The 16,874-nt window shown below is 38.7% G+C and overlaps 1 protein-coding gene across 1 annotated transcript in view; it reads left to right on the plus strand.

The window, feature by feature from the left end:
- The window catches only part of prkcg (protein kinase C, gamma), a 39,669-nt gene extending 24,343 nt beyond the window's left edge, over positions 1-15,326 (plus strand). The window contains exons 10-17 of the mRNA XM_047361802.1: positions 970-1,143; positions 1,930-2,021; positions 2,499-2,561; positions 2,701-2,839; positions 6,261-6,341; positions 6,470-6,577; positions 11,836-11,976; positions 12,598-15,326. Coding sequence (XP_047217758.1) covers positions 970-1,143; positions 1,930-2,021; positions 2,499-2,561; positions 2,701-2,839; positions 6,261-6,341; positions 6,470-6,577; positions 11,836-11,976; positions 12,598-12,759 — 960 coding nt within the window. The 3' untranslated portion in view covers positions 12,760-15,326. The remainder of the gene's footprint in view (positions 1-969; positions 1,144-1,929; positions 2,022-2,498; positions 2,562-2,700; positions 2,840-6,260; positions 6,342-6,469; positions 6,578-11,835; positions 11,977-12,597) is intronic.
- Positions 15,327-16,874: the final 1,548 nt, after the last annotated feature.

The raw sequence follows: 16,874 nt of genomic DNA on the forward strand, positions 1-16,874 counted from the left end.
TAAATGTGGGCACCTTGCATCATCAGAGAGAGTGCTGCTTACTCAATGACGTTTATCTAGCAGCAGATCTGTTTTTGCATCTAGTTTCACAATTAGAAGGACAATCAATTAGCAGTACCTTTGTAAATTTGCTGCTTATTACCACAAGGATGAGCTAGAAGAACCCAAATGAAGATGCAAAGGAGACCACACACATATTGAGTGGTGAGACCCAAACACAAGCTTAACAGGTCCAAAGCAAAAAACTCCAAACTATACAAGACACTATGAGATAATCAAACAAAGGATCTAACAATGAAGTAATAACTTATAACACTTTAAAACCAATCAAAACCAAAACCTATTGTACATTCATAAACAATGAAAAAAGCATTGCAAAAATACAACTTTCAATACCTTTCTGCAATAAAATTGTGGAGCCCAGAACTAAAAAATGTAATTTTTAGGGACAGCTTCCACTGTGACTTATTTATCAGTATTTTATACTTAGTTTGGTGGTTGATACGACCTGGAGATCATTTCATTTTCCACCTCTCACAAGAAAAGATTTGTAACTCAATTTTTACACGTCCATGTCGTAATTTTGCCTCAAAAGCACACTGGCAGAACTAGTTTTCTCCCAACTAGAGCACCTTGTCATTCATCACACAATGACCTAAAAAGATATCATAGCTGACTGCAATGTGCTACAGTACATGTTTACTTCTAACTATGTTGGAGAAAGAAGCTTGACCGAGAATTTGTTTTTATCTTAAGATAGCGAAATAAAAATAAAAAACAAGCTGTGTTTCGAATGTGTGATAATTGTGGAAAAAGTGAAAGTTGAATCAGAAACTGCTTTAGGCAGTAAAAATAATATAATTGAATCGATTTATACTATTTAAAATGTCACACCAGCTTTTTTGTTGTTCTTGGGAGATGTGGTGCTCCATCTGACATGGTTCCTCTTTATCTGTTGGTCCTGTTCAGGTGCTGCTGGCAGAAGAGCGAGGCAGCGAGCGTCTGTTTGCAGTGAAGGTCCTTAAAAAAGACGTTCTCTTCCAGGATGAGGACACGGAGAGTGCTCTGGTGGAGAGGAGGGTTCTAGCGCTCCCCTCTCGTCCTCACTTCCTCACCTCGCTCTATTGTGCCTTTCAGACTGAGGTGTGTGCGTGTGTGTGAACCATATTAGCGTTATTAAATTGTCCATGAACAGCCTTGACATTTAGACTCTAAGGAGTTGTTTCAGTACAGGCTGGCTGCTTTTGCTTTTAATAAATGAAATAATTAGCTCGCTCTCTTTAACAAAGTCCTTGTTCCTGAAGGATGGGTTTTAGCAGAGTCCTTGTTAATTTGGGGAAGACAACCCTTTTTATAAATTTTTTCAGGTTACAATAACAAGCTTTATTGGATTTTATTGGATTTTATTGGATTTTATGTTATAGACCAACACAAAGTAAATGAGGGAAAAGTTTAAAATGGTTTTCTAAAGAATTTAATAAATAAAAATCTTAGTCTGTCATCCGTTTGTATTCAACCAAGCTGTTGATCTCTTCAGCTCCTCCAGAGTTACCATCAGCATCTTGGCTGTCTGTTTAGGTAGATGATCATGTCTTGGTATGTTTGTAGTTGGTCAGTGCTCTGTAAGATGTTCAAAGCTTGGGATATTTTTTTTATAACCTAACTATTAACTTAACATTTCCATAACTTTCTCCTGGACCTGTCTGCTTTGTTTCTTGGTCTTCTTGATGCTGTTTGTTCTCTAATGTTCTCTGACAAACCTCTGAGGCCTGCCCTTCATAGAAAACCCAGATTATAATACACACAGATGGACTCATAAAATCTCAAAGAAATACATTATTATAAAGTGACAAAATGTGAAAAAGTTAAAGTTGTTAGAAAAGTTTTGCAAGGCTCTGTATTCACAGTGGGTGTGTTATGTTTCTGTAGGACCGTCTATATTATGTTATGGAATATGTCAACGGTGGAGATCTGATGTTTCACATTCAGCAAGTCGGGAAGTTCAAAGAGCCCCATGCAGCGTACGTAGTCCGATAAAGTCTAGCTTTGATCTCCGCCTTCATCTACACAAGTCTCATTACCTTTCTCTCTTTTATCTCTGTCTTCACTTACCTGCTCAGTCATCTCTTAGCTTTGTTCATTATACCTGGTGACTCATTAAAAAAAGCCATCAACTCAGCCCTATCGTGTTTCCTCTAACTTTCTCCTTGCTCTAATCTTTTCTTCACATCACAGTTTCCCTCCCTCTGGCTCTCCATCCAATCTATAATCTTTGATCAATCATTTTAAACTGATTTTTACCTTGTTCCCTATTTCCTTTTCTCTTTTTTCAATAAGCTTTCTTTCATGTCTGTTTGATTACTCTCCACTTTCATCACCCTCTTAACCTCTTTCTTCTCTGATTGTCCTGCTATATGTTATCCAAAAAACCTTGGTCAATTTCCTGAAAGATAAAGTAGCAAGAGAGCCTTACTCTTCCTCCTACTCTCTCCCTCTAGGTTTTATGCAGCAGAGGTTGCCGTTGGCCTCTTCTTCCTCCACGGCAAAGGCATAATCTACAGGTAAAGATGTGGCCAGGCTGTCAGCGCAGAACACAGACCTGACGCAGATTTATCGTGCCTTTTTGTGGCCAATGACTGATGAAGATGCTATCCATCAGGATGATTTATAGCTGTGTAACCTATCTTCCTCTTTTCTCAGAGATCTGAAGCTGGATAATGTGCTGCTCGACAGCGACGGTCACATAAAGATCGCGGACTTCGGGATGTGCAGGGAGGGCATGTTTGGGGGCGACACCACTCGCACGTTCTGCGGCACTCCTGACTACATCGCCCCTGAGGTTCTCTGACTCCCTGCGCTCACTCTATGGTGTCAGATCCACCATTTCACCCCTCTTTACATGCATGACCTGCTTTGCATCACTGTTAGACACCCAGATGCTTTACAGCAGCTATTTTCATCTGATCTGTCCTCTCTGACCTTGTCAGCATTTTTAAATAATTAACCTCACATGATTCAATTAGCAGTGGGACTGTGCACTTACAGTGTTGAAAACAACATGCTATTGTCCTTCAGAGACCTTGTTAAACTAGCTTTACTGATATTCTCGGGCTATTAACTTTAAAATCTTTATTTAAATTGACAAAGTCCACAGCCTGTAGATTACTTTGTTGGGATTTGAATCAACACTAATAGCAGCACTCTTCCATAAAGTTTCAGTTTGCCTTGAACGTGAAAAGATTAATGGCTACTTACTCCAACTCACATTTGTTATAGCAGCTCACAGCCAGCCAGAGATACCTACAATGCAGAGCAGGTCAGGGGAACAGGATGGGGAGGTGCTGCCAGTACAGTTTCCCATTCACTTCACAGTAAGAGTCAATGTAGGGGGTGAGAAATACTAAGATTGTTAGGGAAAATTCAGATTAATTAGGTTAGTGAAATAATATGCACAACCGTTAATACAGTTTTGAAAGCCAGCACATGGAAATACAACACAATCCAACGTAAAAGATCAGATCGGGACGTCCCAAGCTAAGCCCACAGATACAACACAAAAGTTTGGGTAACGTTTTTTGCAATAAAAATTAGACCACAACTTCCTAGTTCTCTTGTAGTAATAAAGCCACCATGAAGACAGAAGCATTTATTTAAAATTTATTGTGTCATTTTAGCTTTAAGAAAGAAGATTGGGCTTTTCTGTTTTTTATGTAATTGTTTAGGATTTAACAAACGTATTTTTTCAGCAAATGAATTTTGACCAAATCAGGTCCTAAGCTTCTTGAAATTGTCTCATCTTGAAAGGTTAAAGTCACTGTCTAGATTTAACAATATGTCCTTTCATATTCTTAAAGAGAGTCAGAATCATAGCTAATGAATATGGGACCCAAGCTGGTCGTAATTGTGTGGGTGCATTTCTTGACAGTCAGCCGACATATGACCCAGGTAGAAGTGATGACGAGCAGCATGGGAGGAGATTTTTTTCCAAAATGGAGGGCAAAGCGCTTGCCAGCGGGAGTAGGTGTCACCTTAAATCAGAGACATGTCAAAGAAATCTCTCTTCGTTATGTAATCATAATGGACAGAATAAATGTGCAATAGAAAAATATAAATTACTGGAAATTACTTGCAGATAAAGCTGCTGCCACACTGTTTCTTTAATGTGTGTTGGCTTTTTTAAAGATGTTTTTACATGTGTCAAAAATTAAGAAACAAGGAGCAGAGTATGTGCAATGCACACATTTAAGCCCTAAACTATTTGTACCCCTCATAGATTTAAGCTTAAAGTAGTCTTTTAGTTTGACCAACATGTTTCTTCTGGCAAGAAATAACATTACGCTTTGTAGTGGCCCATCCAGAGTCCTGGCTTGAATCTGATTGAGAATCTGTGGACACAGTTTATGATTGGGTTGATAGCAAGAGCACATTCCACCTTTAAAGTCTTGAAACTCATCACCAAAAATATGTCATCCAAACACCAGTGGAAATGTGCAAAAAGCTGTTCAGCAGTAATAAGAAGGAGTTGATTGCTTTAACGCCAATAATAAATTTCTCAGTAATTAGTAAGAAGGACATGGTATGAATAATTTTGGGCATTATTGTATCAACAAACTATCTCAGACCCACCATGTGGTCAATAATTATTAGCTGAAGAAAATAATTCCCCTGCCCCATCAGCCACTTTAAGCATTTGACATGTTGGGGTGAGTGAACATGCATTATTTCAGATAGATCATCTGCATACTGTAATGTGTTTCAGTAAAGTGGCGACTGTGGCTCAGTAGGAAGAGTAGTCGTCTTCCAATCAGAAGGTTGTGGGTTCGATTCCAGCTTCATCCTGCCATATGTCGATGTGCCCCTGGGCAAGGCACTTAACCTCAAGTTGCCTACTGATCTGTGTATTGGTGTATAAATGTGTAAACGTTAGTGAGTGCAATTGGGTGAATGTGGCTCTAGTGTAAAGTGGTCTGTATGACTGGAAAAGCGCTATATAAGTTCAGTCCATTTACCATTTAAATCTTGTAGTAGCGCCACATGTGTGCAGTGTATATGGTATTTTAGAATATTGATGCTCATGCAATGTTTTATATGTCCAAAAGAATTGTTGCAGACTCGGCATACCTTTAGGTGTGCTTACATATAAAGCTGCATATCATCATATGCATGGAAATGCAAGACATATGCAGCAGTGTGCCAGGCAGATTTAATAATTTTTCAAATAAATTTAAGATGTGTTAATAATATTTATATCCTGCATGTAGTCAAAAATGGTATAAACCTCTTTTGCAGCTGTGTAAGTGGAGCATGCGGTGTATGCTCCAGTCTAGAAGGAAAAATAGCATCAATAATTATCAAATCTTAATTTTAACGGTAAATGTTGGAGATAACTCGGCAGTTAGCTATAAGATTTTTTCCTCCCCAATATTTTTGTGATCAAGTCATTAAAACTCACTTTAAATATCCAACAGTATTTTTGTGATGTACTGCAAATAGGGTTCATAAATAAAAGTCACATTTTTTAGCATTTATATTATGATGAAGCACCAACACAAGAGTCCAAGAAGAACCTCAATGAAAATACAAATATTTGGAAATAATGCAGAAGTGAAATTCATTTTGCACAATAAACTTTTTTATATGCAAAACTAAATATTTGAAACATGTGTGTGTGCTTGCCTGTGCAAATAAACTGTGAAGGAGCGTGTTTGGACTTGTTGAGAATTGAGAGAAGAGACAGACAGACAGGGGAGGACCTGATTGTTCTGCTTGTCTTTGATACGGTAAACCTTGCTGTGGAACCACTACGTATTGACTCTCTTATGTAAACATCTATTGATTCTCTTGCATCTGCCATTTTGGAATGGTACAATAAAATTCCCCGGGGGGCTGGGAATTGTTCACTCGTGGCCCTCTTCCCTGCGTGCATTCACTCACTCGCTCACTCACTCACTCACTCACTCACTCACTCACTCACTCACTCACTCACTCACTCACTCACTCACTCACTCACTCACTCACTCACGGGGGAAAATGTAGTGACCACAGACACATAAATCCAAATTCTTGTCTCATTCATACACTTCCTCTTTTTAGTGCTTTTTATTTTCCTGTGCTGAGTGTTGCCTTTCAGTGTCTGGCAGCCCTTCTCCAGCTATTCCTACTGTTAAAGTTCTGTTTGCCTTCACTTCTTGTTTCCTTATTTGTTTCCTAATCTCCATCATGCTGCTCTTCTGATTAATCTCCTCTCATGTTCTTTTCAGATTGTGGCGTATCAGCCCTATAATAAAGCAGTGGACTGGTGGTCTTATGGAGTACTGTTGTATGAAATGCTGGCAGGTCAGGTAATGCTTAGAATAATTCCAGCAATACTGCAGCAATATAAAAGCCTGCAGTACTTTGTAATCACTGCACAAGATAGAACTGGCACAGATCTGTGGTTAAACTCTTTTTAAAATCTTTCTACTTCAAGCCGCCGTTTGATGGCATCGATGAGGAGGAACTGTTTCAGTCCATAATGGAACAGAGTGTCTCCTACCCCAAAAGTCTCTCTCGGGAAGCTGTTGCCGTCTGCAAAGGAGTGAGTTCATTCTTCCTCTCGTTTCACTTTCAGCCTATAGACATTTAAGTCAAGATTTATATCAGAAAATGTAATAATAGTGCATTAAAATAGTAATACTAATCCTGCATACATTTTAGGTTAGGTTAGCTTTTTTGTTTGTATTAGAGGTAGGTGGACTGCACTCTCTGCAAAATTTTATGCAGGAGTCGGAAGCTTTTATCTTCTCTGAGCAATAAGAGTATGAGTAGGAGAAACAGCAGGCCTGGACTGAAATTAACTAAACTCAACTAGCCGTGAATACAAATCGCTCCAATTTCAGGTCCTGGCAGAAGTCTGCAGCAGTATTTATTCCATTTGGTCACATCACAACTACAACCCTCTATGTGTTTCTTTAGGATTTTTTGTAACAGACCAAAACAAAGCAATTAATAATAGTGAAGTGAAAATAAAATTTAAATACATTTACAAGTAAAAATATACAAAGTGTAGTGTTCGTTTGTATTAGTTTGAGCCCTCTGGGTCAATATTTTTTTAGAACAACCGTTTTCCTTCATTCGCAGCTGAAAGTCTTTTATGTCATATCTTTACCAGCTTTGCACATCTAGAAACTGAAATCTTTGCTTATTCTTCTTTGCCAAATAGCTGAAACTCACTCAGAATGGATAGAGAATGTCTGTGAACATTCGTTTGTAAGTCTTGTCTCAGATTCTCAATTAGATTTAGGTCTGGACTTTGACTAGGCATGATCACATAATCGGTTCATAACTTTGATTCTAATCCTTGTTTGGGCTAGTTGACTTTAAACAATATTTCAGATTATGACCCCTGATTAACCTAGAATAAGTACAAGTGACCTTCCTGTGGCATGTAAATATTGAAACATGATCAGTACAATATTTCTCTCAGAAGAGGGCACCGTTATGTACCTTAAGTCGGGTATCAATTGACCAGACTTGCAATGGTACGAAAATGGGGCAAATTGACAAGCACCTCCTCTTAGGCTAAACAGGATGGAGAAGCGATCAAGCAAACCCCAACACCAACAGAAAAACTACAACGAATATCAGCTAATTTAAAAGATATTAGTGTTCATAACTCAGTGACTTAAGTCACTCTTAATATCTACTTGCTACTGGTGAAATTCTGGATCAAACGTTGTTGTAATTAATGAAATTAGCTTTGTCCCCACAGATAAGTGTGTTTCCTTGGCTTAGAGACACATTTGCACACAGAATACAATATTTCTTCTGTTGGCCATGCAGGTCATTTTCAGAATGCATAACTAGGTCTCTTTTGCTCCGGGTTTGGATGTCTGGAGGCTCAAAATGGGGTGGTCAAAAAGTTACTGAATGAAGCCAAGTACAAAATACAAACAATGTCTCACAGAATGTTACTCAAAATTAACAAACTTATCGAATAATGTAAGGGATAGGCAACACAGCTATACCCCCCCAAAGAGTGATCCAGTCTTGGTGACTGAGATGGGCAAACATTTTCTTTAAAGGACAATGCAAATTGAGTTTGGTTCTGTCTTTGCGTGTTCCAACACAGCAAAGCTTCCCGGCTGTAAAGGTTGACGGGGGATGAAATATATTACCAAATTTGGATTTTTGTTACAGCATCATAAAGACAGACCTTATACAGCTACAGTGTACTTTAGTTACAAATTGGTGGATCTCATATAAACAAAAAAGTAAAAAAAAAAAAAAACTGTTTAGTAGGTCAAGAAAACCTTTGTTGGTTTTTCAAATCCAGCTCATTTTGAGAAGGCTGCTCTAAGGCTTCATTAATATAAATATCATCATTTTAGCTGGCCAGTTTAAGTAGGCAGAGGAGCTTCTTCAAATAAAAAAGGTCAAAACCCCAAGGTAGGTTCATGCAATATAACAAAGATGGTGGAGTACAACTGAAACAGAAACGTAAAAATGCTAATTTTATCCAACTTGACCTGAAGACTTTTCTGAAGTCTTATCAACTCAGCAGAGTCTCCAAATCCATTAAACCAAACTCCAGCATGCAGTGTATGAGTGTATGAGGTCTGGACTCTACTATACTTTCAGAGAATCTGCAGATAGACAGGATACCCTTTCCATAATCCAGGTACACTCACATTGTGGTGGAAGGATCTGAAACTGGAGTTTGAACTTTGAGGTGATAAAATATATACATGTTTTTGTCCCAAAAAATTGACAGAGATTTCTCATTGAATTCAAATTCATATTTAGATGATCTCCTGATGTTCTTGTATGAAACTGCTATATGACCTGCCTCTCCTCCCAGTAACGGCCAGTTCCCCTCTCTATACTGATGACCTGTTCATAATGGGTAAATCTATCTGAGTTATGAAAGTAAGACTGTTTTTGTTCCATTAATCTGGCTTATTTGTTCCCTTCACACAGTAACATATTTCTGTTTGCTGTGTTAGGATGCAAAGTGATATCTCGTGAATATTTTAAAAATCCAGTTCGGATCCTTGGTTCTAGTTCTGACAGTAAAACATTGCCTTTAGTGACTGTCACTAAGATCTGTGTACACGTGTCTCTCAGGATGTCCTGTGGTTTATATCTGAGCTGTGACACAGCTGCTGCCATGTCCTCAAAAGACCTCAGAGGACAGATATTGATGCTGGATAAGTGTGCGGACTCACTGCTGACAGTAGTGCTGACAGTAAGGGGTACTTCTGGGGAAAATGGTTGTGATCTTCTGTGTTTGAGAGTTACTCCAGCTCAGCGTCCTTCCTCTTAAGTTCAGTAATCTTCTGCTCCAGATTCTCTTGAAGCTCTTTGACTCAACTCACTTAAGTTTCCTGGAGGGATCTGATCTGCTGCTTCACATCAGAGCTTATTTTCTGGATGACGCGGATCAGCACAGTAAAGGCCTTTTCTCTGTTCCTGACTGCTTTATCAGCCAAGGCATCCACCCCCCGTTGAAGCAGTTTCACTTCTTCCTCTAGGTTGTGGATTCTCTGCTGAATTTGTTGTCGACTCACCTCAACCTTCTTCTGCTTCTCCACCCTTTCTGCTGCAACTGAGAGATTCACAGCTGATCAGCATGACAGAAAATTTTTAACACCTCATTGTGACAAAAGCAGATGTTTTGCTGGAATTTAGCAGAAGCTTCAACACATCTGTGCTCTTTTAAAAGTTAGAGATAAACAGTAAGAAGCCAAACAGAACAAATAAAACCTGACGGCTTTCATCATCCTCCCACTGCAGACGTCACAGTTCAGGAAAAAGGTCTAGCATAGCAGGGTTTAGCTTAGCGTTAAGTCTTTAGAACCTCTACTAATCTGCTGACATGATATTTTTTTCTACAACAGGCCTTGTTATAAACATTTTCCTGCACTGAGAGTAGGTGTGGATTCCTCTCTGACCACTTTGCATCCCAGTGGGATTTAATACAATGCATACATTTGTTGTGTGCACAAGGAATAGTCCCTGGATCTTTCAATAGAGCCAAACATACAGGAACATTTTTCTCTGTCCAGCTGAACTTCTTTCTGTGCCATTTCCCGTCTCGGTAACGACCATTTGAGTTTCACTGTCTTACAAGTTAACGGGTTTGAACCCTGATCTAAATATCAAGTGTTGCATCAGTGAATGAAGCATGCCAGCTGTTAGGTCCCTCTGTTCATGTGTAAATTTGAAGGGAGCAGGCAAAGAAATGTGTTGACAAAGTGCAGCAGTTGGAGGAGTAATCAGACCTTTGATTCCTGGAAGAGCTCTGAGGTGTGTGTTTGAGCTTCTTTCACACCAGAGTGATCTCTGTTTTCCTATTTTGTCAGGTTAGACAAACAGCAGGGTGGGTCTGATTGCTTTGCAGTGTCAGGCCAGACTCTATAAAACAGGAAGAATAAGATTTTTTTCCTGTTGCATAATTATCTTTATTAACTAGATTTCAGCAACAAAGAAGACAGGTCACTGCATTATAAGGAAACAAGAACATTGTCATACAAAAAAAAAAAAAAAAAAATACACCAACAAACAAAAAAATAAGAATTACGGGTAAAATTTTAAATAAAAGAACAAGTTACAATGAACTAAATATGTCTACTGTTCCAATTGGCTTTCAGGTACGGCTGCATGCTTTTTTTATTTATGCATGTACATTGGCTTACAAAAGTATTCTCACCCATTGAACAGTTCTCTTTGACATATTAAAACCACAAACTTTAATGTACTTTATTTGGATTTAATGTGAGAAACCATTAAGGTGTGTAATTGCAAGGCTATAGTAAATTATTTTTTCCTAATTTTCTTCATTTTTCTTCTTTTATTTTCCAATCCTATTTTTTTTTTTTTTGCTGCTAAAAATCAAAAAAGTGTGGCAAACGTTTGTATTCACACCGGGGAGTTGGTCGACAACCGTCCCCTCACGAACCATGTCTTGTGGATTAGATTAAATAAAAAAGGACTAAAATAAAATCTGTTCAGTTTAAATCAATTCAATTAATCTCAGCTCAGCTTAATTAAATACAGTTTGAATTAGCTGATTTCAAATTTATCTAGTTCAGTTCACTCAGTCATTTTCAAAACCACTTCTTCCGTAGTGGGTCGCGGGGAAGCTGGTGCCTATTTCCAACAGTCTATGGGCGGGGTACACGCTGGACAGGTCGCCAGTCCATCACACAAACAACCATGCACACACTCATTCATACACCTATGGGCAATTTAGAGAGACCAATTAACCTAACAGGCATGTCTTTGGACTGTGGGAGGAAGCCGGAGTACCCGGTGAGAACCCACACATGCACAGGGAGAACATGCAAAATCCATGCAGAAAGGCAACAGTGCTACCAACTGCACCACTGTGCAGCCCCTGAATTCTGTTTATGTGACAGTAAATTGGTGCTAGATAAATAAACTGCATGAAATAAAATACAATTGAATTCTGTTTATTTGTATTCAATTTTATTCAGTTTATTTACTTAGCACCAGTTTACAACAACTATTATCAAAATGTATCTGAAAAACAGATTTTGTTTATATCCAGAAATATTTAATCATATCAATCCTAAACATTCTAATCACAAACACAGATTGAAATTCAGTTACATTTCAATCGGACCTTTGACATAGCAGTAGAATTCACTTCATAAGCCAATTTTTAAAAAAACTTGTCCATACAGGGAGGTAAAGCTTATTGCATGACATCGTTGACTTTGCAGCATTACTCCTCCTGAGCATGCATGTGGTGACGGGAAAAGAAAAGCTCCCACTGAGCTAAAATCCAGGACAATTTGGAGTGTTCTGAAACATTCCTCTTGGTTACTTCAGCTCCTGACAAAGCACCCCGCCAAGCGTCTGGGTGGAGGAGAGGATGCTGAAAGGGATATTAAGGAACATCCTTTCTTCCATTGGATAGACTGGGACCGTCTTGAGAGACTGGAGATACAGCCACCGTTCCAACCTAGAACTGTAAGTTGAAAATGTTGTGTGCTTTTGTTTATTTTGTCACGGTTTGTTTCTTGGTTCACCTCATTCTTCGAACCCTTCATGCTCCCTATACCTCATTCTTCTCCTCGCTCTCTGACTCTACTCTCTGTCGCTCCTTCTCATCAGTTCGTTCTGTCTCTCATCACCTGAGCAGGTTCTTGGTCCTCGGCTCTGAGCACTCACACACAGAAAGTTCAGACATAACAGGCAGAACCTCTGAACCCTGGGCTGCTTTTTCTCCTCCATATGCAAATGCATGTCATCATTAGCTCGCCTCGTGCTTGTCTGCCGCCTCATCGGCCAATGGTGAAGCTTGGCAGGAGGAAGCTGACTGTGCTCAGGGGTTAGAGGCCAGGCCCATTAGCCAAATGAGATTCATTTCATCCAGCAGAATGGCTGTCATGTGGTCTTAAGAAGGTGGAGAAAATATGTGGATGGCTTTCATCCTAAGACAGCAAGAAATGAAGGGTGTGCGTGGGCAGGAGAGATATGTTGGCATGCTGTTTCAATGTTTTTTAGAGGAAGTTGAGGCTTTTTTAGGTGATAAAGTTTTTTTTGAGGCTGCAGTGATTGATTTTGTGTTTACCTGCCTTTCCTCATCAGGGCGGGAGAAAAGGCGAGAACTTTGACAAGTTCTTCACAGCGGCCCCATCCGTCCTCACTCCATCGGATCCAGATGTGCTGGCAGCCATCAACCAGGATGACTTCCAGGGATTCTCTTTCCTCAACCCAGACTTTGCTCCCTCGCCTCTCACAGCTATTTGAAAACTGTCCCCTCCAAGTCCCCCCTGTTATTTATCATATAGTAGTTTTATAGTTGAGATTCAGAGCATGAGAACTAGCGACAAATATTTCACCTCTTGTAACCAAATTCTGACATTTACATTAAAATGCCTGGACCCTTTGGTTTTCCCTCACTCTTTATCACGTGTATGTTCTGTTACTGCATCTGTATTAACCAAGCCAGTATTACTATTTGCCACACTAGAGTTCTTTTTTATAGGATCTGTCCTGTTGTAAGATTATTGTAGTGTCAGAAAGATAAATGAATCTCTTTGCATGCAGCTAATGTTTATAGAGCTAAACGGAAGATAAAAGTCGACAGTTGTCTGAACAGGCAATTTACCAGTGACATCTCTATTCTTACAGCTATACAGATAATATAATATGCAAAACAAATCTTCTTTAAATTATTAGCCATAAATGATGTTTCTTTAAAGGTCTACTCTGCTTAAATGTGTTTCTATCATAGATGACCTCTTCAGCACCTAAATGTGTGTTTTTAAATCTAAATCTAAATGACTTGATGACTATGAAGCAATCTGAATGGTCGGTTTATTTCTCTTTTACATTTTTTATTACACAAGAATGTGAAAAGACTCATTCAGACTCTTTTGGCCTGCCTCAACCTCTCAGTTTAATGTCATAAGAGTGAGTGACCTCAGCTGATTCATGAAGGTGCATAAATGAGGCAGTGGGCACAATGTGACAGTGACTGCAGGCAACGTTTCTGCCCTAAAACTGCTGGGCTTTGAGTTGCATTACTTGATATTCGCACATCATGTCTTCTCTAACACAGCCCATTGCAAAAATATTCATACTCCGTAAACCTTTTTTTTTCTACATTTTTATCCATTACAACCACACACTTTATAAATTTAATCAGGATTTAATGTGAGAGACCAACACAACACAGTGAATAATTATGAATTTGAAGAAAAATGATACATGGCTTTCAAAACAGTTTGGGATGTGGATGTATTAACCCTTCTCGTCTCATTACTTTGTAGACCCACCTTTTGCTGCAAACTTTTTGGGGAATGTCCTTACCCGCTGTGTTCATCTAGAGACTGAGGTTTTGGGCCATTCTTCTTCCATAACTACACAAGCACAATTGTACTGGACATGAACATAAATTTTCAAAGTTTCCCATTGATCTGGACTTTGATTGAGCCACTCCAACACAATAATGTTCTTCAAGCTAAGCTATTGTAGCTCTGGTTATATGTTTAGGGACATTGCCACATGTTTTGCGGCCTCTAACAAGTTTTCTTCCAGGACTCTCCTGTATTTAGATCCATTTATCTTCCAATCAACCCTCACTACCTCCTGCTGAACAAACGCATCCCCACAGCATGATGCTATCACAACCATGTTTCACTGTAGGGATGATGCGTTTAGATGCATGTGTGGTGTTAGTTTTCCACCACATGTAGGCCAAAGAGATCAAGTTTGGTGTTGTCTGACCAGAGTTACTTCTTAAATATAAATGCAATTCTCCAACTTGGCTTCAGGCTAGGGTTGAACAAAACATTCAATAATGTCTTTCTTCTTGCCGCTGTTTCATAAAGGCCAGGTTTCAGGATTGCACCAGAAATAACTCAGGAGGATGTCTGCAAGACTTTCAGAGTTAGGCTGGGGGTCTTTTGGCTGATTTTCTGAATAATGTTTTCCTTGTCTGGCCAGTTTGTTTATGTTCCTGTTGTGTTCCTTGGTCTTCATTGTGCTCTTTATTCACTCAAAGAAATGTTTCAGGTCTTCATAAGAGAGCTCTTTTATAGTGAGGTTAAACTAAACACAGGGGGACTGTATTTATTAATTAAATGGCCTCTGAAGGCAGTTGTTTGCACTGGTTTTTATTGAGGGGCATCAGAGTGGACAGGGTAAGTCAAATGCATGCAGAAAAAAAATAATCTAAAAAGCCATTTATCCTTTTTCTTTCACTTTGCAATTATGCTGTTTTTTGTGTTGGTCAATCACATAAAACACATTGCGGTTTTCATGTAATGGGACAAATTGTTAAAAAGCTTAAGGGGTATTAATATTTACGAAAAGACACAATTTGAACTTTAAATGTTTTACTGCAGATTAAGAAAACATAATACTTCATGTTCCAAACAAGCTTGTTAGCTTGTTACAGCACCGAAACGTGTGTTTTCCTCTGTATATACAGGAAAGCTTTTTGCTGTGTAATAACATACAGCACACAGTATTGATTGGGAGTAATTAGAAGGGAGACTCAATGGGACAGTTCAATACATGGAAAAAATAATACAAGCAGTGCATTTATTTCAACCTGCCTGATCAGGGCAGGTGGCTGCAACATCTCCAATATAGTCCCAAAAATGGGTTTTATTTCTTTAATAGAACTTATGGGTTGATGATCGCTTTCTGTCCCACCTAACAGTATTTCAATACAATAGAGACTAAAAAAATATGTAATTATCAGAAATCTATTATAGTTAATTTGTCTATTTGTCAGTCGAGATAACTTTTTTTGTTTTCATGTGCTGGGACAATAACTTGAAAATAAACCAACTGAGAAAGTCACAGTGACGTGTCTCATTCTGTTATCGTGTGAAGTTGCAGAGAAATGCCTCCCGCTTTGTGTTCTCCAGACGCCTCTCCGTACTCCTTCACTTTCACACATACTCAGACTCAAAACACAACAAAAAAGGGCAATCTCCAGCATGCTAACTTTTTCTGTCACACACATACACACACACACACACACACACACACAAACACACACACACACACACACACACACACATGCTGGGAGAGAAGATGCTGACCGCTCTGTTTGCTGTGGGACTGGAGTTGTCGAAGCAGCAAAACCACCCCATCCCTGCATCTCACTCTCACTCCCTTCTCCTCAGAGGCAGCCTCTCACTTTCTCCTCCTCCTACTACACCACCACCCCATCCCCCCGCAGCTGCTCCACCCACTCCCATGTCTCTTCAGCCCCTCCAGCACCAAGCAGAGACTAATATCCCTGTAGAGATCCAAAGTTATAACAAGTTGACCTTCACATTAAAATCTCATCAACTTCCAATCTCCCTCTGTACCTCCCCCTCTTCTTTCTGCATGTCCTTCATGGCTCTTTCATACTTTTCTGACAATTTTGCACAGCTAATACCTTACTGCATATTTTTAAGTTGTGCTCTGTAAATTAAACAGTCAGAAATAATTGGTGAAAAGATATTTGTCGTATATCATGTTGTTTACTGTTGATACAGGGTTTCTTGCCTTAAAATCAATAATTTTCTGTAAAACATGCTGCTGTCAGATCTCAAGACAAATGTTACTGTACACACATTTAAGAGCCAAACCAATGTATCTATGTCATTATTATTTTAAAGAAATAAGCATAGTAATCTGGAACCTTTTGGCTTGTTTTTTATGCTATTATGATAGAAACATGTTTTCATAAAGGTGCAGAAACATGTTTTGTGGTGTATACCAAACATTTTTCTAGAATATTGTTTACCTTGTAAAAATTTTCATACCCCTTAAACATCTTTACATGCTGCCACATTACAACCACAATCGTACATGAATTTTAGTTTATGTGATGGACCAAAACAATGTAGAGCATATTTCCAAAGTGGAAGGAAAATGATGTATAATAGTTTGTTTTCTTTTTTTACAAATAAAAATCTAGAAAGTGTGACATACATCTATAGTCATCCCCCCTGGGTGAATATTTTGTAGAAGCACCCTTTGCTGCCACCACTGTTGAAAGTCTTTTTGGGCATGCTTTAACATTTGCAAAATGGCTCAGGCTAAGGTAAATTGAATGGAGAGCATCTGTGAACATAAATTTTCAAGTCATGTCACATATTCTTAATTGGATTAAGATCTAAACCATTCCAACAGATACAAATGATTTTATCTAAGCCATAACTTTGTAGCTCTCCACAGACATTGATTAATATTGTTGGGGGGGCAAAGAAAGTGGGCTAAATACAAATACATGCCAAACTTGTCAGATTATTATTTGTAAAGTATTTCAAAAACCATGTCTCATTTTTCTTAACGATTATTATTATGTATTCAGTCTAAAAAGGGTTATTTGACAATTAGCTCAAACTAAGTAA

The sequence above is a fragment of the Girardinichthys multiradiatus genome, chromosome 3 (assembly GCF_021462225.1).
Source record: "Girardinichthys multiradiatus isolate DD_20200921_A chromosome 3, DD_fGirMul_XY1, whole genome shotgun sequence".
Taxonomy (NCBI): Eukaryota; Metazoa; Chordata; class Actinopteri; order Cyprinodontiformes; family Goodeidae; genus Girardinichthys; species Girardinichthys multiradiatus.